General features: G+C 40.0%; 1 protein-coding gene across 2 annotated transcripts; it reads right to left on the bottom strand.

The window, feature by feature from the left end:
* Positions 1-221: 221 nt before the first annotated feature.
* On the bottom strand, positions 222-27,396 carry LOC108875081 (brain-enriched guanylate kinase-associated protein). Of its 2 annotated transcripts, XM_018663751.2 has the most exons (6): positions 27,167-27,396; positions 24,648-24,809; positions 22,003-22,069; positions 9,965-10,072; positions 7,331-7,414; positions 222-4,078 (listed from the first exon to the last, which is right to left on the bottom strand). In XM_018663751.2, exons 1-6 carry the CDS (start codon positions 27,235-27,237, stop codon positions 2,540-2,542), a joined length of 2,031 nt encoding a protein of 676 aa, XP_018519267.1. In that variant the 5' UTR covers positions 27,238-27,396; the 3' UTR covers positions 222-2,539. The 2 variants fall into 2 exon arrangements, with proteins under 2 accessions (XP_018519267.1, XP_018519265.1); XM_018663749.2 differs by lacking the exons at positions 22,003-22,069; positions 24,648-24,809; positions 27,167-27,396 and having other exon boundaries at positions 9,965-10,432.
* Between the last annotated feature and the right edge of the window lie 450 nt (positions 27,397-27,846).

Below are 27,846 nucleotides of genomic sequence, written 5' to 3'. Positions count from 1 at the left end.
ATTCCCATTAAGTATTAATTTAAACACAAATAAGTCCATAGAACTTTGCTCTAAAAAGGGTAGGAGTTGGGCCATGACAAAACACAGGCATAACAAACACAAACTTTATTTCAAAATGTATTATACATGTTCCCCCACTGTGAGGCTCTAGATCCAGACATGTCTAAGATCTTCAAAGGCTTAAGGTCCTAATGTAAAATAAGAGCCAGAGAAGTCAGCAATGTATTTCCCAACACCCATCTTTATTAAGTAAATAAACGCACAGCAAAAATATATAACCATGCATCAGACAGACAAATGTGTTGACATTTAAACAGCTGGCCTGTTGTTTGTGGAACAGGGCTGGAGGTAGGACAGGACAGAAACACTTCAGCCTCTTCATTCAGGGTCAAAACATTCAATAAATATAACATCAACTAAAACTGGATAAAAAATAGTCATAGTGGAATAACAATTGTGTATGCAGTATCTATATCTCTTTTTATACATTATGTCCACAACAAAAATACCTTATATCCTCTCAGTCTCCCTTGTACAGTGGTTTCATTTAATTCCAAACCTTTTCAACCCTGTGGATACCTATACAGCGCACAAAATAAGCATATGATTGGTGACATTTTGTGGCCTGTATGGTGCAGTCTCACCTTCACTAAAATGACAAGGTGAAAAAGAAGAGATGTAGTTTTGAAAAATCTATAAACAGCCTTAAGCCAGTTCCCAGATCTGCAGGAATGGGAGAGGTAGAAGCATGATGGCCTTCCTAATAAAAATCTTATGCATGACTATTCGAGGGCAAAGCTGAACTCCCGTTATTTAGCTTATCCCTGTCACCATTCCTCTCAGATCTATAGAGCTACATAGGCAGGATGAAATCCCTCAAGATCATGCCAGAAGGGTGCACAGACATGGGAACATTGTAGTTTGGTCCCCATCTAGTCTAGTAATTTAAGCAAGTGGTAGCATGATTGTGGGGCAGCAGGGCAACCTCTCTGCAACTCTTTGTTTAACATCAAGTACAGGACAGCATGTCTTTGCCACTTTCTATGTACGTATATACACACACACTTTGTCTATTTTCACAGTGTTTTCTCTAAAATAGCCTAATTGAGCATGCTGGTTTAAAAACAACACACCGACTATACATTTTTGTCTTTAATCAGCTTTGTTTCTTACTACCTGTTCAGTCCACTTTCCTATCCTCCTCTTTTGTGCATACATTGCAGATCTGCCAGCTTCGCCTGGAGAGATTTCCAATTAATCTCTCCTGAAAACTAGAACAACCAGCACTTTTGTTTGGTTTGTATAACTGGTGCCAAGACTGTTGGAAGAGTCAGGGTAGAAATTCGGCTGCGTGTGCCAGATTTCTAGACAGGGTTTAAGCCTCGTCATCTTTAACTAAAACAAACTTCAGTGGAGATGTCCACTGAAAAATATCCTCAGTCTGAGAACAGACTTAATCCTCCTCCCAGTAACTGGCCGTGTGTGTGTGTTTGTTATCTGACAGGAAGAACATACGCTGTAACAGTTGTGTATAAGTACAGTAACAATACAGCAGATACAGCAGATATAGACTATGTACACAGTTGTTAGATGCTGTAAAGGAGACCATTCAGTCCACTGAACAGGATTAAGGCAATTTCACAAGTGTCGTGGTATAACGGCAACTACTGTGCAGTTCAGTCTCAGATTTCATCCCATTTTGATATAAAAAAAATAAGAAATATTCCAGCTGAGTAATGCTAAAAATCTTGCAGCTCATATCTGAATCCTCATGGAATTACTCTTTAATTTATGTGGAATCATTTCTGCTGAATATGTGTGAAATCTAGCATTAGGGAGAAACTCTATAAGTTGTGTCTTTTTCATATCTTTTATAAAGCCAATTTTAAAATATTTATTAAACCTATCCCTTCTAGTAAGTGGCACTTACAGATAATGCCCCTGTGAGAAACAATTTAGCTGGAAAGGTGTTTTCCCATCTCATTTATATGCATTATAAAGCACACATTTTCTTTAAGAGAAAATTGAGAATGGATAAATCTTTTTAACAGCTTGCAGTCAGCAGGGTCCACTGTACATAATGGATAACCTCACCCAAACATGAGCAATTAATGTCACTCCATTACACATGCTTTAGTCTACTATCTGTACTGTATATATTAGAGCAGGAATTAATGGTCTTTTGCTGGTTTTACTAACAGTGCTTAACACCAAAAAAAGAGCAAGTAGCACAGTATGTTCATGGGTCTGTGTTGGATTTCTTAGGGAATGTGGTTTCATCCCAGTGGCTCTAATCACTGAAACAAAGACATATTGAATAGCTGGTCTCCAGTAGCTACACTGTATCATGACATACAATAGAAAAAGTGTTGCAGACTGCATGAAACGTGCCTTGGCTAAGAGATACATTAAACAGCAAAATCTTAATACCCCATCACACCAAGTATGTTTGCTGCAGGGAGACATACAGTACAGTACAGTAAGTTAGTCATCATCATCATCATCATCATGCATAAAATGAAAAGCTCACTTTTTCATTTCAGTTCAGCAGTGTGCCGTATAGCTGTGCCTTGGTCAAGCTGTCCTTCCTCGTGAGTCCCGTGCTGCCAAATTTTTGGTATCTTGGAGAGGTCTTCTTTGGGAGTGCGGGGCCAACGCTGAGAGCGGAGCTGGAGCTCGGGCGAGGCCGGACGCTCGGCCGGGGACTGGGGTAGTGTTGAAGACTTGAGGCCTCGAGCGAGCTGTGATGCAAGGACTCTGAGCTGTCTGCACTAAGGTTTACATAGTCCTTCTTGGCGCTGCTCGCCGCCGTCGCTCCCCCACTACTCTCCTTGTCTTTAGAGCTCCCTGAGAGGAACAGACTGCACTCTGAGTCCTGACTGTCTTCCTTGGCTCTGTACAGCACAGATGTTTTCTCCTGCTTACGATGCTCCATAGGTTTGGGACTGCGGCTGGGCGAAGGGGGGCACACAGCAAAACACTGGTCCAGCATGCGGCTATGGAAGACGTCATCTCCTTCTTGGAAGCTGCTGTAGAGGGACCCCTTGACCTTACTGGAGGGGCCCATGGCAAAGTGGCGCTCAGAGAAACTGTACGGAGAGACCCGCCCTGTGATGTTACGATAGGAAGATGAGAAGGTGTTGATGTCTTCCACACTGAGCTGTCTCCAGCGGCTGCTCAGGTCATCCTCAGCAGTCTGCATGTTATCGCGACTATCCAGAGCTCCGCTGCGAGCCTGGCCCAGTCCGGTAGTGGACCCCATACTGTGAGAAGAGGCCAGGCGAGGGGTGCTGGAGTGGTACGGTTCACTGAAGCATGAAGCCGTCCTTGTGTACGCTGGTGAGGTGCCTTTCTGCGGGCTCCTGGGGGTCACCATGTGCTGGATGCTGTGGGACTTAGGGAAGCTCGGGCTGTCTTTATCATACGAAGACATGCTTTTGCGTTCGTAGTCCCCACTGCCACCATCTCGCCAGTCCATATAGAGCCCCTGGTGGGAAGAGGATAAGGTGCTGCTGGCGGTGCGCCCACACCCACCACTAACTCCTCCCTTCTCGTCTGATGCGAGGCTGAAGCTGGAGTAAGAACTAGAAGCAGGGAGGCTCCCAGTGCCAAACTCATCATGGTGGTGGAAGGAAGATGGAGGTTCATGGTGGGAAAAACTTCCAGAGTGGTAGGCCTCTTCATCTGGGTTACTGTCAGTGGAGTTCTGGGCGTGGAGTTGAAGCAGGCCCGTCCCATGAAGGTCGACGCTCTGCCTGCGCTCTGTGTCTTGCCACCGTTCAGGGCAGTAGAGGGCTGTATCACTGCAGTACAGGTCAGACGTCTTATACGCAATGCGGCGGTTCAGGTGATCCGTGCTTCCTGTTCCTGTAAGAAAGTCTCCATCCTGCGGCAGGGGGCTTGGTGAGCGTGTTACCGGGCAACTGCTTCCTGGTTCCGGCTTCTCCAGGACCTTGGCAATTATGGATGTGGGCACGGCATCTGAGTAATTGGAGTGGCACATTGCCATGGTGGCTCCGCTACCCTGATTATGCTTCTCCATGTGGGAACTGATGCGTTCCTGGAAATCCAGCGGCAGCTGGAGGACAAATATGCAAAGAGACAAAAGAAACTTGATGAAGACGGGAAATTAAAACAAAAATCTACACAGATGTTTTTTGTTGAAACTGTGACTGCTGAGTGAGCTAGTCTTCAGATTTTGCCAATGAAGCTCTCCAGAAAATAAAGAATTCCTCAACAGCTTTTTCTTAATTATTTATACAATCAACTTGAATTTCTTCCTCAAAAATATTCTATGCTTTCTGTGTCTGTGCTGAAAGTATTTTTAGAACTGCTCTGCCAGGATTTCAATCTATAGTTCTGGTTTAGAAAGCAATTCATTCTCGCAAAGCCCACACAGTCCAGACCAGTTCATGTATCTCAGGGGACCTGCACAACTCTGCCCCTCTAATGAACTTGTCAGAAAATTGCCAGTTCATTTATTTATTTGTTTTCTCCACAACACTATGTGTTCCTTTTGCAACTATTTTTTTGTTGTTATTTTCTAATCTCGTAAATGTCACTCCATAAAAATGAATAGATAGGGATATTAACAATACAATAAATTGCTCAAATCTCTATTTAACTTAAATATTTCTTAGATATACATAAATATTTCCTCTTCTTCTCTGGTCTCCCATCGGTTTCTCAATTCACTTCTTTTTTTTCCTCTCTTGCTGTCTCTCTCACACAGACAGACACATAATCTGTTTGATTGGCTCCTGTTTGAGAAAACTGTTCCTGTCAATTATAGCGTGGTTCTTTGTGCCTATTAAAGCTGGTCAGGGTCAGTAGGAGCTGTTCCTGCCACACTCACTTCTCTCTTTTCTCCTCCCTTTATCCTTTCATCTTTCCCTTCTTGCTCGACTGCCTTCTCAACCAAAAAGCCCTCATTCCCCTTCTCTCTCTGTCTTTTTTTTCAGTGTCTCTTTCTTCTGTCTACCATCAAACACATATCAGTTCCACAGGGAACGGCTTAGATTCAAATTAAACCAGTGCTCTGGGTCTCCAGCTGGGAATAGAAAAAAAAAGATAAAATACTGACTTGGCTTTGTTAAGAAATAGAAGCTCGCCTCGGCATAAAATAACCTGCATCTTTTAAGTCGAGGCTATTTTTAGCAACCGCTGCCTTCCCCAGAGGGAATAGAGATAGAAAGTAGGTGAGGCTGTGAGGAGGGGGCACAGGATAATATACAGTCAGTGCTCCAAGGAAGCTAGCTCAGCATTAGCTGCTATATGAAGCAAATCTTAATTAATAGTCACACAATTCTGCAGTGTTAATCCATGTGACAGCGTACACGTCCACAGGTCTTACTGAAATAAGTGCTTTAATGGTGTATAATGGAACTGGCGTTTTATTTTAGGCATTCTAGCAATTCACTGTAAAAGGACACTATGTAACTTCAGAAAGAGGAAAAAACACATTCTTCCTCTCACAAATGAGTTTAGTTCATTAGCAATAATCAATAAATGCAAAGTTATATAGGCTTGTGATTGGTTAGTCTGGTTTATATCCATTTCTTGCCCCCTTGTCCATCACTGTTTATTTCAATGAAAGCAGAATTATAAGAAAGAAGAAAAGCTGAGGTCCAACAAGTTGACTTTATTGTTGTCAATAACAAATGGCTATTTAATGATGTAAATATCAAATGTATCTGATCTGTATACAGTACTTAAGCCAATTATCAGTCCTGTTTTAGAATATAACCTGTATTCTTTTGTACATCGGGTGTTGTCTCAGGCCAGCCTTTCATTCATTCATTCATTTACTCATTATGCACAGCCAGGATTCAGACAGATGGCACTTCAGACAGCAGACCTTCGTCAGTCTGACTGAAGAGGCCATGAGCAATGTGACTCTGTCTTATTGTGAAAACCACTCACCAAGGCTTTTAATGGTACACCCACACAACAACATCTCTCAATTCTTAGAGAATTTCACTTTCATTAGTACCCTAATTATATACAGCATAAGTCGGATGATGATGTAGTTTTATCTATTAAGGTCCAGACTGTGGCTTGGATTTTAGTAATAATGAAGTTATGGGTCCAGGTTCTCCCCAGTGCCACCCACTCCCTTACATTTTGTATTATTTGGATATTTTTATGTCACAGTTAAGTTATTTTTTTGTGAATTATAATACCCAACATGAGGATCTAAATGCTTTTCCTAACAACCAGGAATAATTCTAGGGAAGAAATGCTGAGCCCTTGATGGGAGCTGGGTATCGAACCTTAATACAGTCATAGCGTTAAGTATCAAAAACTGGGTTTCGAAGGCTTGACCATCAGATATATTGTTGCATCAGATATTTCCAGACTTTAATCAGGTAACTTTTTCTAATATATCCTATATCTTATGTACTTTTAGTTTACACTGATGCATAGAAGAGTTAGATATATTTTCTTACATTTAAAAAAGGTCAAAAACATGTTTACATTTCCCAAACTAAGGTACCTCATAGGCACCAGTATCAATACCCATACCTCATTCTTTATTAATATATTCTTTAGGTCTAAAGGTAGTCAAATGTTTTTACTCTTATCCTTAATCAGTACCATCAGGGAGGTGTCTGATCAGTCCCAGATTAATTCTGCAGCAGAACAATGAGTCCCAACACACAGTCAGCATCATAAAGAACTGTCCTCAGAGACAAGAAGAACAAGGAGTCCTGCAGTGGATGGTCTGACTACCACAGAGCCTTGATCTCAACATCATTGAGTCAGTCTGGGATTACTTGAAGAGAGAGAAGACACTGAGACAGCCTGAATCCACAGAGGAACAGAGACAACCTCTCCAAGATGCTGGAACAAACTACCTATGAACAGGAGTAGTGAGGAAAACTGGAGCTGTTTTAAAGGCCAGGTTTAGGTTTTTTCTGTTTACTACACTTTGCATGAAATTAATTGATGATAGCTGAATAAAAACTAATCATTGGATTATTTTTGACAGCATTCTCACTTTACCTTTAGTGGCTAAAACCTTTGTACAGTACTGTAAGTATATCATGTTTAAACATAGCGGGATCAGTCTGCAGGACACCAACCATGGACATAACCTCCAACAGCTATAGCCCTGATAATGCAGCTAAATTTAGGGAGCTTTCAGCCTTCTGCTACTGCACGGGAAGTAAAACACTTATAATTCTATCTAATCTATCAGTATTTTAATTACTAAGTGTTCATATTATCTAAAGAGTTTCTCAATTCCAAGTCAGAGAGCTATTTTGTTGCAGAACAGATTTGAATTGACACACTGATGCAGCTGTAGCAGCACTGCTGGGGAGCTCACCTCAGACATCTTGTGTGCTCTGTAGTGAGACTTGGAGCACTGCAGCAGCTGGGCTGCCAGGTTGCAGTCTTTTCTGTACAGGTCCTGTAAGAGGCAGAAAGATTATCCAAAATTACTAAATTCATGCTTTGAACACTTGTTCATTTTGGCAGCCTGACGGTTCAACTAAGCTTTTGACCGAGGGGGGATTATGGTTTAAGCAGCCCCCTGGGAAAAATCTGTAACAGTTTATATTATAGCCTTCTAATTGTGGTTTAATTATTTTATGATAACAATGGGGGGCTTGTGGAGGGAAATTATTTCAAGACACAGTAATGGAATGCTACTGCAACAATACATCTAAAAGTAAAACATATCAATTTACTATTTATGAGGTATTTTTAAATTATTTATGGGTTATGGGGAAACAAAACAAGAAACCTGGCATGACTGGGGTAACAACTGTTTAATTATGTGAAATTCGTAAATGTACCCTATATATAGTATGATTAATGTAAACTCTCCTGGAACAGTGGTATTAGTAGCCTGCTGGATTGGGCAGTTCTTTGATTTAGTGGCCTGTCGAATCAATGGAACAAATTCATCCATCGAAGCTGGTAGAGTTTAATTGGTTAACACATATTTTTCACTTTGGCTGTATTATTTCACTGGGTTGACATCAGGGGTTTGCAGGATCTTAATAACACCACCAAACTTTTTCAATTGTAATATTGCTCCTATCTGCCCAGTACAGTCTGTGCTAATGTTATTAGAGTTGCCTGAAACAGTGCATTCACTTATCTCCACCTTCCAGTGTAGGAAGCTAGTCAAGCATTATTTACTTCTTTCTCTGTGCTTTCCCTCTGTAATGGATGGTTTTCAGATTTTAAATTAAATTTCTGAGCAGAGTGAGGGTGGTCTACTGGCAAAGCAGATGCTCGGTTTAGTTGTTTTCTTTGTGCTTGAGTTCGTGTGGGTAGTTAGCTTAGTTTATCCGGTTTCTCTTCCTCTAACTCCTCCATCCACTTAGAAAGGTCAGTTCTTCCAGCACTGTAGCCTCCTCCTGACAATACTTCCCATAACATCAAAGCCTTCTCTTTGACAGTTTCAACTCCCCCACCAGTTAACAATGGCTGCTTTTTGAATTGCTTTATTTCTTTTCATTCTGTTGCCGGGGGACAGCCGGGCTCCCTGTGGTTTTAATGGATGGTTCAGACAGACCTGTGAGGTCTCAGTGATGTCTTAGTTAACTTGAGTTGCGTGGTGTGTTTCTCCTGGGAAAGACATCCACGGCTTCGTGGCAAGCCAATTTTTATGAGGTCTGAGGATGAGGTCTTAACATACTGTATGTATGTCAAATGGAGTGATGACACTTTCTTGTGGCTGGTACTCTTGCAGACTATTAACTAGTAATATGCATGGACAGAGTATGAGACAGTGGGCCCCTGAGCGCAGACATGTAGAGGGCACCCCGCTCGTCTTACATAGGAGCAAGAGACACAAAACAACTACAAATGACAAGGCCACTTTTGCATCTCTTTGTGTCTTTTATGTTGTTGATCTGTGTGATCGTTTGTAGTAATTTTGCATTTGTTATGTTTTTTTAATTTTGCATTTCCTTATAGTTTATTAGTGTCAGTATGTGCTCCTATTAAATCTCTTTGTAGTCGTTCAATTGACTTTTCCAACAAAAAACATTAGGAGTCACTTCAAACAGAGACACCCCCCCCCCCCCGTCAGAACTCTTGACCCCCCTGACTTTCATGTAACATGATGTATTTGTTTTTCCTGTCAGCTCTCAGGCATGACACATGTGACAGGTTACTTGCTTTTTCCATGTTATAAGCGGTGAATTCAAAGCTTGCTCTCTGGAGGAAATGCCTGCCTCACTGCTGGCCCACTCAAAATGAACCTTGACTCCAATCAGCCTGGATGGATCTGGAGGGATTGTCAAAATACTCTATAGCTCAGAAGTGCTAAAAACCACCATACACCAAAGAGAGAAAATCTAACCTAACCTGGAGCCCCCTGTAGAAATATCAGTAAAATCACTTCAAAGAAAGTGAGGCACCAGATTGCCACATGCCCCTGAGCTCAGATCCATGCAGGCCCAACTCCAAATTCTGGCTGCCCTGTGGATGCCCATTGATTTCAGTATAATCGCCATAAAACACCCAGTGGCTTAGAGTTAATTCCTCTATCTGCTGTGGCTCCTTGAAGCACAAATATCCAGGATGTTGCAGAAATACAGTGGATATGAGACTTAAAGCAAGAGTGGGTTCACAGAGACTGCTGCCAATGTGACAGGAAAAAGTGTTTCCATCAAGACACACTTTTTTTTTGAAGACTTGGCATTTCAGTCTTGCATGCCAACTGTTGTTTAGACACTAACAAGGCTGGGCTACTAACTAGGCAAGGAAAGCAACTGCCTGAGGCTCCCAGATCTCTGTGGCCCTGAGTGCCCCAGGCTACTGCTTATTTTGTGAGCCTGCAGGCAAAATATAATTTGGCCATGTCCTCAGCCAAATCTCATCATACAAAAAAGTTCAGATGCTGTACAACTGAGTTAGAATAACCTTGCTTTAGGTTGTTACACAATGCTGACAGGGATGCAAGTGGGAGCCCATATTATATGATGCAGCCCTGAGTACTCACATTGTCCTCTCTGAGTTTATTAATGGTGATCTTCGCCTCCATGAGGTGGTTGTTGAGGACGATGATTTCCCGGCTGAGGGCTCTCTTTTCCTCCTCATGGTGCTGGGACTGCAGTAAAAAGAGAACAAATCGACGAGAGAGTGGAGAAATTGGGGGGAAAGAAAAAAAACAAAGGATGACAGAGGTAGACAGAGCAGACGATAAGATGAGGGGTAGAGGGTTAGAGGAAAGAGTTGAGTGTTGAGATAACAAGAGAGAGATGAGGGAGCCAAAGTTGGAGCAGCAACAGAGGGAAAAACAAGATGATAGAAGAGGGGAAGAAAAATGAGAGGAAGAGAGCCGTAAGTTACTATCAGTCTGAAGCCGGTGCCAGCAGCAGGTCTTAATTAAAAGAAGATTACACTTGCCAGAGTTCATATCATATCAATTACTTTGGGAGTAAGAGAAAGAGAAATAGAGGGGGAGAGAGAAAGGAGAGAGAGAGAGAAAAAGAGGGGGAGACCAAGACACAGAGAAAGACAAATGAAACACTCCTTCCATTTTCAGTGATTACTGTCAAAGAAATGCAAAATGACTCTGCTGGAGTGACATTTTAGACCCACTAACAGCGGAGCCTAATGATGGTGATGTCTGCTGGTTGGCTGGAGTGTCATTCTGTCTGCCCACATTTATCTCAACCAACTGTTGGCTGCACTGTCCTAAAGTTTGGCACAGATATTCATGATGCCCTGAGGATTGTTTCTAATGATTCTGAAGGCCCTAACCTTTCATCTATTATCATCAGCCAAAAATCTCTACCCGTACACATGAAACCTAATGCTATAGACTGCAAGATATGTTATAATAAGCTGAGCGCATTCATACTCCCAAAGGGATAAACTCTTTTGATTTTAATGACACCATGGACTGTCACTACCCTCAGGATAAATCTTGCCTTTTTTTTTAAAGTGGCCTCATTGTCTCCTGGGTCAGCCCAGCCATGTCCATATTGGACGGCTCCCGAGCACCTCACAATTTACGTCCAGCGCCAATATTCAGTGAAAATTCTTTGATTTTCAAATAATATGTTTTCTCAAGTATTTAAGATGTTATGCTAGGAGGGATTTAGAATTAAGTTTAACTTATTCTTTAGACATGAGAACAGTCTTAATATGACACTTTTGTCATGATAAACAGACATTTACATAGTTTAATTGTTTAGTGCAACATTATTATATTTAGAGCTGCAGTTAACATTGCAGCCTCTAGGGGCCAGTAATAAGTTCAGTTGGTTAAGAAATTGTGGTTTCCTTTTGTCAGTCTCTCTCTCTCTCTCTCTCTCTCTCACTCACACACACACACACACACACACACACACACACACAAATGGTAGTAATTGTGAAACCTGCCACACAGCACCAGCTGACAAATGATACAGCTCTGAGCACTCACTTGGCCTCGCACCCTTCTCTTTTCTAATCTCTCAATGGCGGTGATTGTTTTGAAATACAGGGGTACAGAGCCAATCTAATAGGTGGCAATTAATGTCAGTTTAAGCAATAGGCCAGCATTGATATTCAAATCCAATTCTATTAGGGTCTCATTAATCAGTTGTCGAGACATGCGCCTCTCTGGCACTCTTTCTCCAGCTCATTACTCTGGATTTCTATTCATATTTTAGGATGCTGACTGTGCAGATGACCACACCAGGGCATTGTAAAGCTCAAATATGTAATTGCACCCTGCTGTGTCTTTGTTAACATGATGTTTTATCATACCATAGACGATTTCTTGTTCAGACGTTGTAGTGTAATACAGGACATTACTGCTTTTGGTCTTATGCCTTCTAAACATAAGAGTGACATACATCCATCTATAGCTTAGATGATCAAAGGAGAGGAAAACTACTCATTTAGGAATTCTATGTTATAAAGGTGACACTGGACATGAATATTAGAAAGACAATTCTCAGAAACCAACATTAGATAAGTGAACACTTTCCCATCAAAATTGTACTTTGCACTATCTTTGGTGTTGCAACACAGCTTACATTAATTATTAGTGTAACAAATATAGTATTTGTCTCCTTTACTTGAGTAAAAGTAGTAATACAGTGTAAAATACTCAAATACAAGCAAAAGTGATGCCTTGAAAATCATACTTAAAACTGCATTAAGTGATTTTTTTTGGCCACTTGGGGCAGCATGACAAGTTGTGAACACAACACTGACAGATTATCACTGTATAAAGTTGTTACGGTGAATGTGTTTGCTAACAGGTTGTTTGTTGTTGTGTCCCCTGGTAACTGCAAGTTCAATGTTCACTCTCCTTGTAGCTCTGCTTTAGTCTCCACCAACTCCTGAGGGGAAATATCTGGCTCTATTGCTGCTGAATGCTCCACTATGCTCACCAGCTAGTCACTAACTGTAACTGTCTTTTATTTGGTGCTGGCCAGGGAGCAAACAATGAGTTTGTCAGAGAAAACAGCTGCATTTGAAAATGAACCTGATGATAGCAGTGAGAGTGAATCAAAACAGTAACACTGGGACCATTAAAACAAAACAGTGAACTAAAACACACTAAAAAATAATTACTAATGAAGCTTTAAAACCTGTTTGATTTACTAAATTCTTCTTACCCTGTTGGACCCCTTTTTATTAAATAACTTCAGAAATTAACTTACTTAAAAATACAGAAATAAGACCTTGACCTAAGTTGTTGGAAAAGTTGTAATAAGGTGTTAATGCCATGTAAAAATATTAATTAGTGCAGCTTTAATATTAGCAACAAGCACAACAGTGTCTTTTTCCTTCATTACCTCAGTCCCAAAGAATCCAAGAACATTCAGCTTTAATAGCTTATTCTGAGTTATATATGAGGCACTGTCAGCTAGAGTGACCCTAAGTGCATCAAAAAAGTGTGAAAACAGTGTTGTACATTTTTTAAAAATTAATCTGCCACTTTGAAGCCAGGTGTAATCTTTTTTTTTCTTCATTGTAGCTGCTGACTTTGATAACTTTCATATATCCAGTAATTGCTCTGATCATCTAACATACTGATGGGCCTTTTGCACATGATTAGAGGAAAATTGTCTTCCTATAGATTAAAAATGAACAGAGGGCAATTTTAATAGGTTTGATATGATGAACATAATCTTGTGCTGTATTTTGGAGAGAGGGAGGAAGTGTAGTTTTAATTACAGCGTTATGGCCAGTGGAGGAATCACAGCTGTGAACACTGATTCTTGCTATCTCCTCCAGTCACACTGTGTTGGGTACACAGGCTGTCACTAAGATGCTCTTATCAGTTGGTGCCACACATATAGGAGAACAGCATCAAGGAAAATTAATATGCAAATTTTGGCTATCATATCTTAAGGAGATTGACCCAGTGGAGGAAGAGGGGGGATATTGTTTCTCACCACATGGCAGTTCAGAGACACACTGCTACCTGTTTTTGTCTTTTGACCATTCATGTGTGCAAGTATCTTCTAATTACTGAGAAAAAAAGGTAAACGTGACCAGTAAGCACATCTTTAAATCCTGTCTCAGGTAACAAAGTGCCAGTTTACTCCTCTATGATGCAAATATTTAATGGAACAGTAACAACAACAGCAAAACTTGTATAGCTTATCTCAATTATTGATTAGGAGGATTTGTTGACTTGAGTGCACAGTGTATAAAAAGTGAAAAATGTGTCAGTTTTTCTATGACGCCCTCATTTTGTTTTAGGTTTTCTGCTGGAGATTCTGCCTCTTCACTGGACAACAAATGAAGCCTAAGTCCCATGAGATGCAATTACTGAAAACTTTGGTTCGCAGAGAAGAGCTGAAAACTCCACTCCAGTTAAATACGGTCTTATTTTGCAGGGGAAAAAAAAAAGAAAAGAAACAAATTAGATTTTCTACCCTCATTAAAGAGGATTTTCAAATCAAGACGCCAAAGATAACGACCCCCCTGAACAAAGCCGATTCCAAGTTTTGTGAACAACAGTTTTCAGAAAAGAGGAGACTCCAAAAGTCAATCAATGGACATAATGGAAGGGGGAGAAAATATCTGGTGCACCCAAAGTGATTACTGTCCATATCAACCTCCCATGTGAAATGTGAAATATGCCACAGTTTGTGATTGATAGAAATGAAAGATGAACTTGAACTTCACAGCCAAGGCTATTCTGGTGGTTTTACAAATCATATATATCTCACATCACTGGTGAACATTTTCCAGAGCACAGAATGATTATTTTTTAATTGTTTTACCTTTCAAGCAACCATTAGGGTTCAGTTAATGCCAATACTGTCTGAACATCAACTGGAAAAGCTTAAACCTAGCTTGAGATACAGTCCGTAATCATGATCAACATCTGTTCCACCTAATTAAAGCTGGAGTGTGGGACTTTCAGATATAAATTAAAGTCCATTACATTCAAGTCCTTGCTGCCAAACATATTTACACAGTGTTGATTAAGCCTATCAGCACCAGGTAAATCTCTGTATTTTGTATACAGGAGTTTTTAATCTAGTGTCTGTGACGTCAACCAGCAATGGTCGGTTTGCCAGAACGTAAGAGGGGGGCTGTTCTGTAGCAAGAGAGCCTACAAAGTAGGCCACAGCAACAAGGGGTATGGCAGAGCCTGTGGTGGAAAAGCCTAGGAAGTGTCCTCGCTATCGGAAAGTAACGAGACAGTTCAGCCAGGCAGGGGCTAGCTGGTTAGAATGCGAATATCAGCAGAAGAGGAGAAGTGATAGAAATGGAAACAAAACGTGAGTAAGCGACAAACATAATGTTTGATGCTGAAGTCAATGCAAGCTCCTTTAATATTTTTTTTTTTATTGGATTGCTGCTGATTCACTGCCCAGGCTGCTTTTCTTCCCCAAAAAGAATCAGGACTTAATAATTACATGCATTTACATCTACCTGGTTTCACTATGCTGCTGCTCCCCTGCGTGTAATTTGCGCTTTTCATTGAAGAGTTATGATTAATGACTGTAGTGTTAATGGCAGTAATTAGTGCACTGCAGACAGGCCTTGTTGCTGCTCACCGAAGAGCAGTGAGCAACATACAGAAAGGTACGCTCGTACAGGGCAACACATTAACACACAGACACAAAGGGCTTCCTCACACATCTTGAACATCACCAGAGCTATTATTCATCTAACACCTTTTACACTGGCAAGCCCATTATTTGCTATTTGGTCATTCTTTTGGGAATCTGTGACTTCAAAACAACAATAAATGCTTCTCACAGATCTCGTCTATTTTATTTTTCACACCAGCATATATTTCATGTTTCCTTGTTTTAGATTTAGATGTCAGCTGCACAAACAATTACTGGTCGGATGTGGCAGTGCATGATAAACTGAGCAGCTAAAATGCATTGATCCTGGATCAAATACTATCGATCATCTTAATGTTTTTTTGTTTTGTTTTTTTTAAATAGAGGGGTTTGGCTAAGAAAGCCAATTAGAGGCCCCAGAGATTAGACTGAGCCTCTGTGTTTCATAAATAAACATAAATAATTCAGATTGATTATGACAGGCAATAGAAACATACTGCATTCCCAAGAACGAAGGGAAACCATGCAGCCACTCAGGGAGATGTTTAGAGGAGGGCTGCAGCTAGCAGTCATATTTCATTATTGATTATCCTATTGATCAAACTTTCAATTGATAAATGATTTATTTATAAAATATGAAAGATAATGATAAATGTCCATCACCGAAGTAATGTCTAAAAATAGCTTGTTTATTCTGACCAACAGTCAATTCTGAACTTGGTAAAACTCCAATTCATAACAGTGTAAAAATCCACAGCATGTTTCCCCTGAGGCACTGCAGGAACAAGTTGTCAATCTGAATGTTTTAAAATTTGCTTGTTTTAACAGACCAATTTTACATATCTTGCTGTTTCACTATGTCCTAATGAATATTTAATATTTATGAAATTATATAGCTATACACATGTTTATATTCTCTGATATCCCTTGAATTGAGATATCAATCTGAATGTGATTTACCATATTAAATTAAGACTGAAAAAGAACAACAACACAAGAACAAGTTCATTAGGAGACTTGAGAGGCTGCCACTGGACCAGACTGTCAGCTTTCTACTCAGCACCTCAGCTTTCAAATTTAACACCCAGCCTCCAGAAGATCATATAGCCTTATCTGGTCTTGTGATTTTTTTTTATTTTTATTGAATGTGATAGAAGATTAAGTTTTAAGTAATTCACAGCAGGACTGTGTTTAGTGGTGACAGCTGCTAATGAAGTGGACATTATCCTTATTAGGAGGGCAGTCACTGAGTAAGACCTTGATTTCATGCCAGTTCCAGGGCGGCTCTTAGTCAGCTGACCCTGCCAAAGACCCGTGCGGGGATTAAGAAAAACAATGGCTTTCAGCACCACGGACAGCTCCTTCACAAAACTGAAGAACTTCACTATACGGTAGAAAAAAAGTACTATATGCCTGCATAAATAACCCATATTATATAAATAATCAGAAGCTTTAGTAGACTTTGTAGCTTACATTATTAGTGGTTAATTATGGTTTATTACAGTCTGTGTTTCACCTGTTCTAATGCAGTCTGTATGGTATATTTTGGGTGCCACAGACAAAGAGACTACCTGACTAACAATTGCATGCAAATATGTCTATTCTGTTTGCACCAGCACTGTCTCAGAAGGGGCTCAAAGATTAATTTGAACTCTTACTAAACAGTCTCACAGACACCAATGTATAACTAGTCCAGCACCTGTACTGCCAAAGCTATATTTCAGCAAGGTGATTTATTAATTTTTTTTAAGGTAGAGACAGATAATGTATTATCCTGTCCATGCAAACAGCTTCATCTGCAGCGCGGTTTATCTACAGATCAGATCCACACTGACTGCGGCTACGCCAATGTCATCACAAATGTGCATCTTGTCAGTTCTTCCAGGTGTTAATCTCTCTCTTTGCTCTTTATGAAATTGTTTTATTCCTCACTGTTTTCTGGTCGACCTTGCCAGTTCAGGTCTCTCAGAACTTTTAATTATGTGTCTGATTTGATTGGAGCTGCCTTTGTCACCGCCTGCCTGCCTGGGCTGTCTTCTACAAAGGAACATATCCCCCCCCCTGAAATGCCATTGCATGACATGACATCAAAAGAAATGGCAATCCCAATGTGGCCTGCCTCCATAAAAAAAAAAAAAAAAAATCCTATACTGTCTCTTGCCATGAAGACTGATTTGCCTCACCAAGGTTCTCTGCTAGACAGACAATCCCTTTGAAAAACCAACACTCCAAATCATTTTCACATGACTAGAATACGTTGATGTGTGTGTGTGTGTGTGTGTGTGTACTGTATGAGTGGAATGAGCCATGGTTGGAAGACATTTTAGGCTCTCAGTCTGTTCACGGTATGACAAAGCAAGAAGGATTACACTGGAACATCACAAATAATAGGCTGCAAATACTGCAAGACAGATGGTGTTGTAAATGGCTGTCGTCTGAACGTACAGCACTGTATTTCATGTCTGGGTTGATATATTACAATTTTCATGCCTCACTGGTCCACCAGCATGCATGAGTTCACAGAGAAATCCATCCAGAAAATCTCCATTGTCTGCCAAAAATCAAAATACAGGTATTCACAGTAGCCTTTCCTGACAAATTTCTCATAGTGTTGTCTTATAGGAATCTGTATTGACTGATTGCTAATTGGACAGGATCTCTTTTTTCCTCTAGTGTTGATAACATTTTTAGCCTCATTGTAGCTAGGCTAAAGTTAGTCAGCCTTACAAGTGTTTAGAAAGCCAAGTTTAACCTACAGGAGTCTCTGAAGGCTCCTGTAATGTGTTTTGCTGCCAAAGAAGGATTAAACTCCTGATGAGTGAAACAAGTTTAAGACAAGGAGTTCAAAAAGAAAATGTTGTCATAGAACATCATTCCCAATATTTCTATTTTTAGAGCCTTAAAGGTTTGGCAAATAACATTCAGTCAAGGTTGGAGAAAGATTGAAGTTATAATTACGGTTGTATGCTTCCACCAACCAGTCTAGTTGCAGTTAATTAGTGTGTGAATTCTTAATTTATGGCCAAAAGCATGTTTTGTGGGTCATGGTAACCTTGACCTTTGACCAAAATCTAATCAGTTCATCCTTGAGTCCGAGGGAACGTTTGTGCCAAATTTGAAGAGATTCCCTCAAAGCATTCCTGAGATCTCATGTTCACAAGGCCAAAAATATGTTTTGTGAGGTCACAGTGTCCATGACCTTTGACCACCAAAATCTAATCAGTTCATTCTTGAGTCCAAGTGAGCGTTTTCCCTCAAGCGATTAAAGAGATATCAGTTTCATGAGAACGGGACGGACAGACAACCAAAAAACATAATGCCTCTGGCCACTAATGCTGGCACAGAGGCATAAGATACGAATTGCAGGCTGGTGAGGGGATGTGAAAATCAGTTGTGCTGTATGCCCATCTCTCACCTTTACTCCCACATCCTCTTCACCTCGCTAAATAATCAGCACACTATTTCCGGCAGTGTGAAATGTGTGAAATCGTCCAATATGAACATAATTCCAGCGGACGCTGGGGTTAGGTGGTATATTCTCTCTGGAAAGTTGTGAAGGACAGTTTGTGGTTTTACAGGGAGTAACTTGCTGTAACAGAGTATGGTCTGTTGTTTGTAAAGAGCTCGCTACACATCCATACTTAACATATAAATATACAAATACACTAAAATGCAAAGAAATTCTGTTATGTTTTTAGCTGTTTTTTATATTTTATTACAGAATTACATTAAATCTCAGTATTTAGCTCGCCACGAGCCACCATTCTAGCAACTGACTGCTGGTTCTCTAGTAACTTCACATAGTCTCCTTTTATCAGTGTGTGTGTGTGTTGGGCAGACAAGCCCCGTGGATCAAACTTCTGATGAGATTACGATCCACTTTAATCAAGATAGTGTAAAGTCGTAAGGATGGACCTCACTGTAGAGCGGGCTCATCTTCTGCACCGATTCTGGCTGATAAGTCGTAAAGCTGAGGGCTGTGAGGGGGGGAAAACTCTCAGGGAACCTCTCAACCTGATGTGATTGGACAGCTGCTGCTGAGGTGACCAGAACAGAGCAGTTAACTATAATAGTTTTCTAACAGGGTTGCATGGCAGAAAAGACCAATTACTTTGGACATTGATTGCGCTCCCTGTCTTTGATCATGTAATTGCTTTGAGAGAGATGAGAGTGGTTGTGCTGCTAAACAGGTGTGTTCAAATCGATTATAGCAGATTTCTCATTTCTTGGACGAGAGGCAGAGGGAGAGGGAGAGCGGAGAGAGTAAACGTCATTATCACTCATACATTTTCTGGTACGTATGAGGCCATAGTTTATCATCATGTCATTTATTATGATCACTGTATTTGAGGATCTGAAGCTTGCGTGTTTATTGATATTTTGTCTTTCTGTCTGCCTCTCCACTTTAAACTCCAGTCTGGCACTTTTCCAGCCATCTCCCCTTTCAACAGAGGCCAAGGCCGCTCAACATGGTTCCTAATACTTAATACAACACAGTAATTAGATTATGTTTGTGTATGTGGGTGCAGGTTATGAAACGCTACACTCATTTGGCAGATTCCTTTGTCTATCTGCAGTGTGTATCTCCAGTGCAAAAGAGCTGCAAACTGGGAACATACAGTGCTACTGTATGTGACTGGCAGTTGGAAGCTCTTCTGGTTGAATCATTGGTACAAAAGATGAGCAACTGTGTTAGAGAATGAAATACTGCAATCCTGGAAATTATGTTTCGTGCAGGATTGGGAATTGCTGCATGTGGTTCGCTTTTAGTGAGAAAAGCACTTAGATTATTGTTTATTATGTCTTACGATATTATAATCATGATTTGTCACAATCATAAATGTCAGTAAGGTAAGTACATCCTATCTTCAAGTCACTGTTGCTATATTCAATATTTAACCAAAACCAATCTTTCCTTAATTTTTACCAAGAACTGTGCGTATCTAAGCATAAAAAATTATTCCTGCTTAAAATGCTAAAAGACGATATCACATTGCAAGAATGGAGGTTGTATGAAAACAAATTAAATATGCTGTCAATGAACGTTTTGCAGTATTCAGTGCTCAGTATGAACAGTTTGCAATTTGGCAGATGCTGTAAGTTTATTCATAATGTTTTCTCTGGGCTATAAAATATCTGTGTCTTTGATAAAAAGTGAAAGGTACAAGCATATTAACACCAGAGTGAACTACAACTCCCTAGGATCATTGTCCAATCACCTAGCCTGGTGCCAAAGGTTACACTCTGTAGAAACCTGATAGTACAAACATTTGTTTAACTGTGGTGCGGTGTTCTGTCTCCAAACGCTGTAATGAAGTTTTTTCTAAAATTGCTACAGCTCTAATTCACACCTCTAACTGGCTTCTTCTCCTGGCAATAACAGTTGAGACTCTTGGGGTCAAAATTCCTAAGGATATCGTTACAAGACACAATTTAAAGGGATATTTACAATGGATAAAAACACTTTAACAACTAGTAGCTCTACTGCAGTAACTATGAGCCCTATATTTTCTTTTCAAGCTACTTTAAAATGTGACCTGCTGTAGCTATAACTTTATTTCAAGGTGTCTATTTTCTCTTAGATTTTACTGGAAACATAATAAATTGTTGAGGGTACAAAGTGCAGACCTCAGGAAACAGTCGCTGCCAAGACAACAACTTTTTCTAGGCGGCCTTTGTTTACCAACTGGTGTAATCTAAGAGTGAAAGAAGACGAGTTTCATACAAAAGCAAACTGTAAGTAATGGTTTCCTAGTAACTGCAGGACTGTGTTCTTGAATAATGATTCCAGGTCAAGCTTCAGGTCACAAGCTGTTTAGCTCTATGTGTGTGTGTTTGTGCGCACAAGTGTGTACAAGCATGTGGATATTCACAAATCCCCAACACCTTCATACATCTATTATGAGAGTCTTAGTGAGAACTCTGTGGTACTTACAGACACCATTAGGATTCTGCTCTTCGTGCTAAAATCAATACAAACAACCGCAGCAGTCAGAAAAATGTGAAAGCTCAGAGAGAGAGAGGCTGAAAATCTAGTCAGTTACACAGTGGTGACGTCTGTATGAGTTGGCTGGAAAAGCTGGAAGGATACATGTTTAAATCCGTAAGCCCTACTATGTGGTGGAGGAAGTGTTCACATCATTTCACACTGTTGTATTATTATACATTATATAATTGGATCATGATAACATATGCATTCATATGTAAGCAGCATTTTTATTTTGTGGATGGTTGTATTAACCTGTATTCACCTGCTCTATTGTTTAATCTCTGATGATGCATCATATTTTATAACCTTACAAAATGTTTTAGATCAAAATCTGAATCTGAAACAGGCTGACAACTGTCAAGTAAATATAGTGAAATAAAAAGTGCAGTAATTCCCTCTAAAATGTAAAGAATTTGAAGAATAAAGTCGCCTAAAACAGAAATATGTAAGTGAAGTAGGAGTTCCTCAAAATTGTACTTAAGCATAGTACTGGAGTAAGTACACTTAGTTACTTTACACCTCTTCTCCTAGTGGATACAGTAAGTAAAGTGCTACAGGCAAACACAATTCTCTTATTATTTAAACTTACAGCTAGTTACAGCTGTGTATATCTACTTTACATCTTGCTTTAATACTGAGTAATGTACCATATGTATAAAAATTCTAAAAAACATGGCCTTCATGTAGTTTTAACACTTTTAATACTGAGGTGAGTCAAACTGATACATTGGATAAACAGTCACCAATAAAGGTTGTAGAATGGCGTGGTTTTGATTGATTCCAACACTATTAGAAATGACAAGTACAATAAACTGAAATGACACCAAATGAAAGCCACTATCATTTAACTTCCCTCAACAGAAGAAGACTGTGGTTGTTAGAGCAAGTTTTGTGGTATAAAAGTGTGGAAATTCACAAATGTAAAACATTTTGTTGAGAAAGTACAAACAGCATCTACATCTGCTGCAGTTATGTAAATTTAAAACTGCAAACACTTCAGGAGGACTCTCTTACCGTCCTGTGCATCTTGTCCTCCAAATCCTGGTTGATCCTCTGTAGAGCTGAATAGCTACTCTGGATCCTAAAAGCAGAGAAAAGAATTGTGCTCTGTTAAAAATGCAAATCACAACATATGATGACTAAAGAACGTTTTGCTGGTCATAAGCCGAAATAAGCACCAGTAATCTGCACATCAATTCAGCCAGAGAAATAAATAAATCACTAGATCAGGGCAGTGACGGAGAATCTTGGAGGGGATTTGCAGGATATTTTAAGTACTGACTCAGATTTGAAGATCACTCAGGGTAAAAATCTGCTGAGCTAAAACAGTAAAAAAAATAAAAAATAAAAATAAAAGCTGATGATATGTTTAAGTGCCACGGAAGGAGATAGAGAGAAAAAAATGTTACGTGACCATGAAAAAGTTTTAAATCGTTGAATATTTTATGATAGGAAAACAGTAAACATGCAGAATCAGACACGTAGCACTGACTCTGCAGCTGAACATTTAAAGTTTTTTTGTTGCATCTTTTCGTTTTAAATTCTCTCTCCTACTTTTTTGTATTTCTATAAACTTCCTCCTCTCTTCCTCTGCTTTCATTTCTCTCATCACTATTGCTCTCTGGTAGACTTTGAGTGCATTAGTAGGCTTAATGGAACGGGACCTGGACTCTCCATTTGTTAACTTGTTCCTGGTGTTTAATCATGTCACCTCTCGGTTCAGTATCACATTTTCACATTAGCTCTTAGGCCTAAGAGGGTGTTGATAAACCAGCATTTATGGGCCCATTAACCAGACTGTGAAGGAGAATGTGGGCAACAGAAACAAAAAAAGCAAAGACACAAATCATAAAACAGAGAGCTGAAAGAGATTTGAGAGGGTAAATAAGGAGTGTAAATGAAAATGAAGGAGTGGCACTGGAGGAGAGCAAACATTTGTACTGAAACCAGCCATTATGAGCAGCAACGTTGAGTGCTGTTTTGAGAGGAGCATGAAGAATGGGAGCTTTCCTTTCCTGAACTGAGTCTGTCAGGCAGCACCTCCTGTCTAATAACAAGCTCTGTACCAATCATTCAGATGGTTAAAATTAAAGAAATATCAGGGGCTGGGCTCTGCTAATCATAAAAAAAAAAAGATGGGATTTGTGCACAGCCAGGGAGGATCAGACTCAGGGCGAGAAGGTCCTCTGGGTGCACGCAAAGACAGTCCACACTGTCTGCTTTCCAAGTTTCCAAGTTTTCTGCCCAGAGACGAGTTTCAAGGAAGATTTTCAAGTTTATTTAAATAGCATATTTATCACATTTATTTATAACATGGCCACAGAGAACACTCTGTTCTGTCGGACCAGAAGGTTTGCAGTATTTGTGGATAATCTCACTGCTCTGAGGTTATCATCACGCTAAATTAAAACTCATAGCTAGAGGGCCACTCATCTGTTTGTCACTAGGCTATAGCCTCCCTGTCTCGTTGAAATAATAAATTAAGATTTATTCCAAAGTTGTCAAAGATAGTGCCAAAACAATGTTTTTATTTAAAGAGCATATTGCCCTTAAGTATGAATGAATACACTGCTGGCAAGATGCCATGATTCACTCCATCCACACTGAAAATGATACTCAGAACAGAAAAATTATAATAACATATTATTTTTCCATAATGACGGGACTCGTTGCAATTATGGATAGTTAAGTAAACCAGAAAAGGTGTGCGATTGTGTGACAGGTGCAACAGAAGGCAGGAGAACCGCCGACACACTATGTAGGTCTATCTCTTAGTATCTTGGTGTAAATAACCTTCACTGGGTATATATGATGATGATCATACAAGTTTCATATATAAACACATAAATGCTCATTAGATTACCCAATTAGAGTGCTTCTAACACATAAGGAAACAGAAATAGCCAATCAGCTTATGAGGCAAAGAGGCTACTTCCTAAACAATGTTAACACTATACAATTCTGCAAAACTCCAGATTACAGAAAGTTCAATGATGTTTTTTTTTTTTTCAAAGCCTCCCTTACTAAAATACATGCATAGAAACTGCAACATGTTTTAGGTTAGGGAAAGATGGTAATTATGGTAAATTAAGTGTAGGGAAGGTGTGATTAAGCTTAGGTGAGTAAAACACATGGTTAAGGTTAGGGAGAGAATCAAATCGTCAAATATAGTCATAACTCTTAGGGATACTGGACTGCAAAAAAGGCCCCTTTACTCGGAAATACCCATGATGCATCATTACTATCAAAAGCATCAAAAGCTTAGAAAGACAAAAAAGGTATAAAAAGGGAACAAAAAAATACCATTATTTATTATACACGGAGGTCTATTTTCATTGTGCAAAAAAGGATCACTTCAACAACACCCTGATGACACCCTTTCATATATGAACGCATTTTCTCACCTCACTTTTCACTCTTGATACAATTATTTCAGTTAGTTTTCAGGCATACACTATGAATGCCATGGTGGATGCTGTGTCAAAGTGTTTGAACTCTCTGCTCTGTACTCTATGATAGCATGTTTTCTCTCCGCCTTACAGTGTAGCCTATAAACACTCTGATGAAGTCCTTTTTGGTGTGAGAATTACACCGCTGATAATCTTGACAGCATGTGTACACAAAATAAAAGTGCAAGCAGCCCATAGAGTCAAACACACCTGCGTAGTTTCTCTGTAAATTTCTCCAGTTCCTCCTGGGCCCGGCGCAGCTCCGTCTCGAGGTACTGCCGAGTAGAGTCGAACTCCGTTTCCACCATCTCTAGTTTGTGGGTGGTGTATGATAGGCGCTTACGGAGGTCATCCTTGTGGTCGTGGAAAGAGCTGAACAGGCGGTGGAGAGAGTTTAGATACACAGTCACAACGATGATGCACATTCTTTGTGGTCAGGAGTTTGCTCAGACTCATGGAGCCAAGCGGGGAGTGGGAGGAAAGATAAAGAAACAAGCAGAAAAGGTAATAAAGTAAAATGTAAGATGTTCATGTGTTTGTATGGGAGGGAGAAGGGATGAAGTGTAGCTGGAGTGTAATTCAGTTTGGAGTGAGAGAGGTCCCAGGCAGTGGGAGGAGGAGATGGATGGGGGAGGAATACTAATCATTTCCCATTCACAGGGAGGGAGCAGAGCTGGGAAAGGAGCTCCCATCGGTGTAATGGCGAATTCCATCACACACAACTCTCCCTATCAAATCTCTGAAAGAATAGGAAAGAATTTTTGCCCCCAGACACAGACCCTGGGTGATTCATTGAAGAAGAGGTGAAAATATAGAGCGGGCCATGGCTTTGTGTGTGAGTAAGCTTTAAAAGAGGGTGAAAGAGCAAAGAAAGAGCATGAGGGAGAGAGAGCATGAAAGGGAGAGCAGAGTAGCACAGTTTCAATACCACCACCACCACCACCATCAACAACAACAACAACATACCAGACAGGGAGCAATATTTTGGTCGTGCGTTTGATGCAGGTTTGAGCACTAGGGATGAAAACACACTGACAGGCTTGAATGAGGGAATGGATGTGGTAATGAAAGGCTAGAGATGGGGAGCAGGGGCAATGTTCGCTCTGGGGGATTTAGCATTTTGCCAGACTGATGGATACTTGGCTCACAGAGAGATTCGATGGCTCAGCGCTGCCATCCAAGCAGGCGCAATGAGAGAGCCTCCAAGTTCAACTCGGCCTAGCGCCTCAATTAGGAAAGCTGGCACTGAAGGAGGAGAAAATGGTGTCCATAGAAAGACTTATAGACTCTGTTGTGCCAGTACATGGGAGGGCCGATGGACTACTCTTAATGTTTAGGTACTTGGTGTAACATCTTCTCTAATTAAGCAGACAACAAACAGTAAGTAGTCAGTACATAAGTAACGAGGCAAAAATAAGCCAATAAACATGAACTTGGAAACTAAACAGAAGAGCAATACTCCTCTCACATCTGTGTATAGAACTGGAGCCAGGATGTTAGCTTAGCTTAGCATAAAGAGACAGGTAGCTGGTAGCATTTACCCTGGCTGCAGCTAGCTGCGCCTACAGACACCTTTAAATATAGTTACACTATGTTGTGTACTGTTTAAAGTTTTAAACAAACAGTGTTAATTAATGAGCTTTACAGGTGTTGGTAGGCAGATTTTTGGACTTTAAAGAGAGCCAGGCTGTTTCCAGTCTTTATGCTAACTGTCCCCAGGGTATAGCTATCAATCACATCTTCATCTCGGGAAGAAAGTGAATATTTCCCAAAATGTCAAATTATTTGAGTCAGGATAAATTAGCATACAAACTTGAAGCAGGGAGAAATTTAACAGCTAAATTGGTATAATCCAGAGTGAAAATGGCCTGCCTACCAGACCCTCTAAAGATTACTAATTAATATGTTGTGTCTTGCTTGTTCAACCTGTACAAACAACTCACATGATTTAATTAATAATTTCTGGTTGTAGTCGGGGGGTTGAGAGGGAACAGTGAGTATATGCTGAATCCCAAAGACTTGTGATAATGAGGTCGTCGGATTTGGCAACATTTTGTGCCCATATAATGACTAAACCCAAATGTGTGCTTGTACCTGACATTATATGCTATCACCAAATGATGCCCAGATATTCTAGGTAGATGAAAGATCTGTTGCTCATCTTCAAATCGAGATAGATATATAGATAGATAGACAGACAAATAGATAGATGAGTCACTGAATAGTTTATGTATCCAACATGCTGAACCTCGCAGCCTCAGTACACTCCACTTGCCTGACGTTACAACAAAACAAAATCTTTACAACCTCTCTGCTGTCTAACAGCTGGAAGTGATGTTGTAAAATCACATGGCGAGGAGCCAGAGAGCTATTGTAAGTACATGTGAAAATTGCTCTGGGCTCTTATCACTAAGTAATGCCAGTTTAATTAAGTTTGAGAACCCAGACATTTATTTATTTTTTCTTGGTATCCAGATGTATAAGACTGTTGTTGTTAAAATTCAGTGCAGTGTTAACTTTGATGTAGCTGTCAGCTGCTACATGACAAGCGATATGAAGATGAATGATGGGAGTGGATGCATGCCACGTTATGTTTTTAATGGCTTTTTAATGGTCATGACCTCCCAATGAGAATCCATCTCCATTAGTCAAAACGAATGAAATGAATCCCTTAATAATGAGGCTGATGTTTAGATGTTTAAAACACTGCACAGACTGACTCATCTTACCTTCTTTTCTGATGTTTGCAACCATTTCTCTGGGTTTTGAGGGCAGTTTTGCCAATATATATCTTTTTCATATTTTTCTCTCTGCTTCGCCTCTCATGTGTGTATCGTTGTTGCCTCTGCTGCTGATGCTGCTGGCCGGCTGAATGTTGAAGCCAAGTTTGAACTCTAACCACAAACCAACAGTCAAAGCTCTAAGTCTTGCCTGGGGAGGCAGATAGGAGTTGGCTATCTGTGATGACCCTGGCAAGAGAGCAGAGAAAAATAGCTTTGAAGTCCCACAGATTTAGCAGCACATTTAGTTCTGTTGATTCCAGAAAAAAAAAGAAAAAAAAAACCCCATAGATTTTGTGTGCATTCAGAAAATGAGCCCATTTGGGGCAGATCTGGGGAATCAATTAGATAAGTTCAGTAAACAAACTTAAATAGTATGCAATACTTTGAATTATTGCAACTCCAGTTGACCCATGCACTTCCTATTAAAATATATTTTCCTTATAATTCTATAATTCAGAATACAAGCACATTTGAATTACTAAAACATAAGAGGCTACACAGTTAAAGAATTGTACAACACTGAATGTAGCAACATTAGTGTTTCTATCAGATCCTCCTTTTTTTATCATTTACTCTTGTTGGGAACAACTGAATGCAGCTACAACTAACTGCAGGACCTTATGGAA

Source organism: Lates calcarifer, linkage group LG19 (genome assembly GCF_001640805.2).
Source record: "Lates calcarifer isolate ASB-BC8 linkage group LG19, TLL_Latcal_v3, whole genome shotgun sequence".
NCBI classification, from domain to species: domain Eukaryota; kingdom Metazoa; phylum Chordata; class Actinopteri; family Centropomidae; genus Lates; species Lates calcarifer.
This window is presented reverse-complemented; position numbering and strand designations above follow the sequence as displayed.

Coding starts and splice junctions, on each gene's coding strand:
- LOC108875081 (XM_018663749.2), bottom strand. CDS start 10,381: ATGAACTCTGGCAAGTGTAATCTTCTTTTAATTAAGACCTGCTGCTGG. Junction 7,415..9,964: donor ATAAACTCAGAGAGGACAAT/GTGAGTACTCAG, acceptor TGCCTCTTACAG/GACCTGTACAGAAAAGACTG. Junction 4,079..7,330: donor GAGCACACAAGATGTCTGAG/GTGAGCTCCCCA, acceptor TTTGTCCTCCAG/CTGCCGCTGGATTTCCAGGA.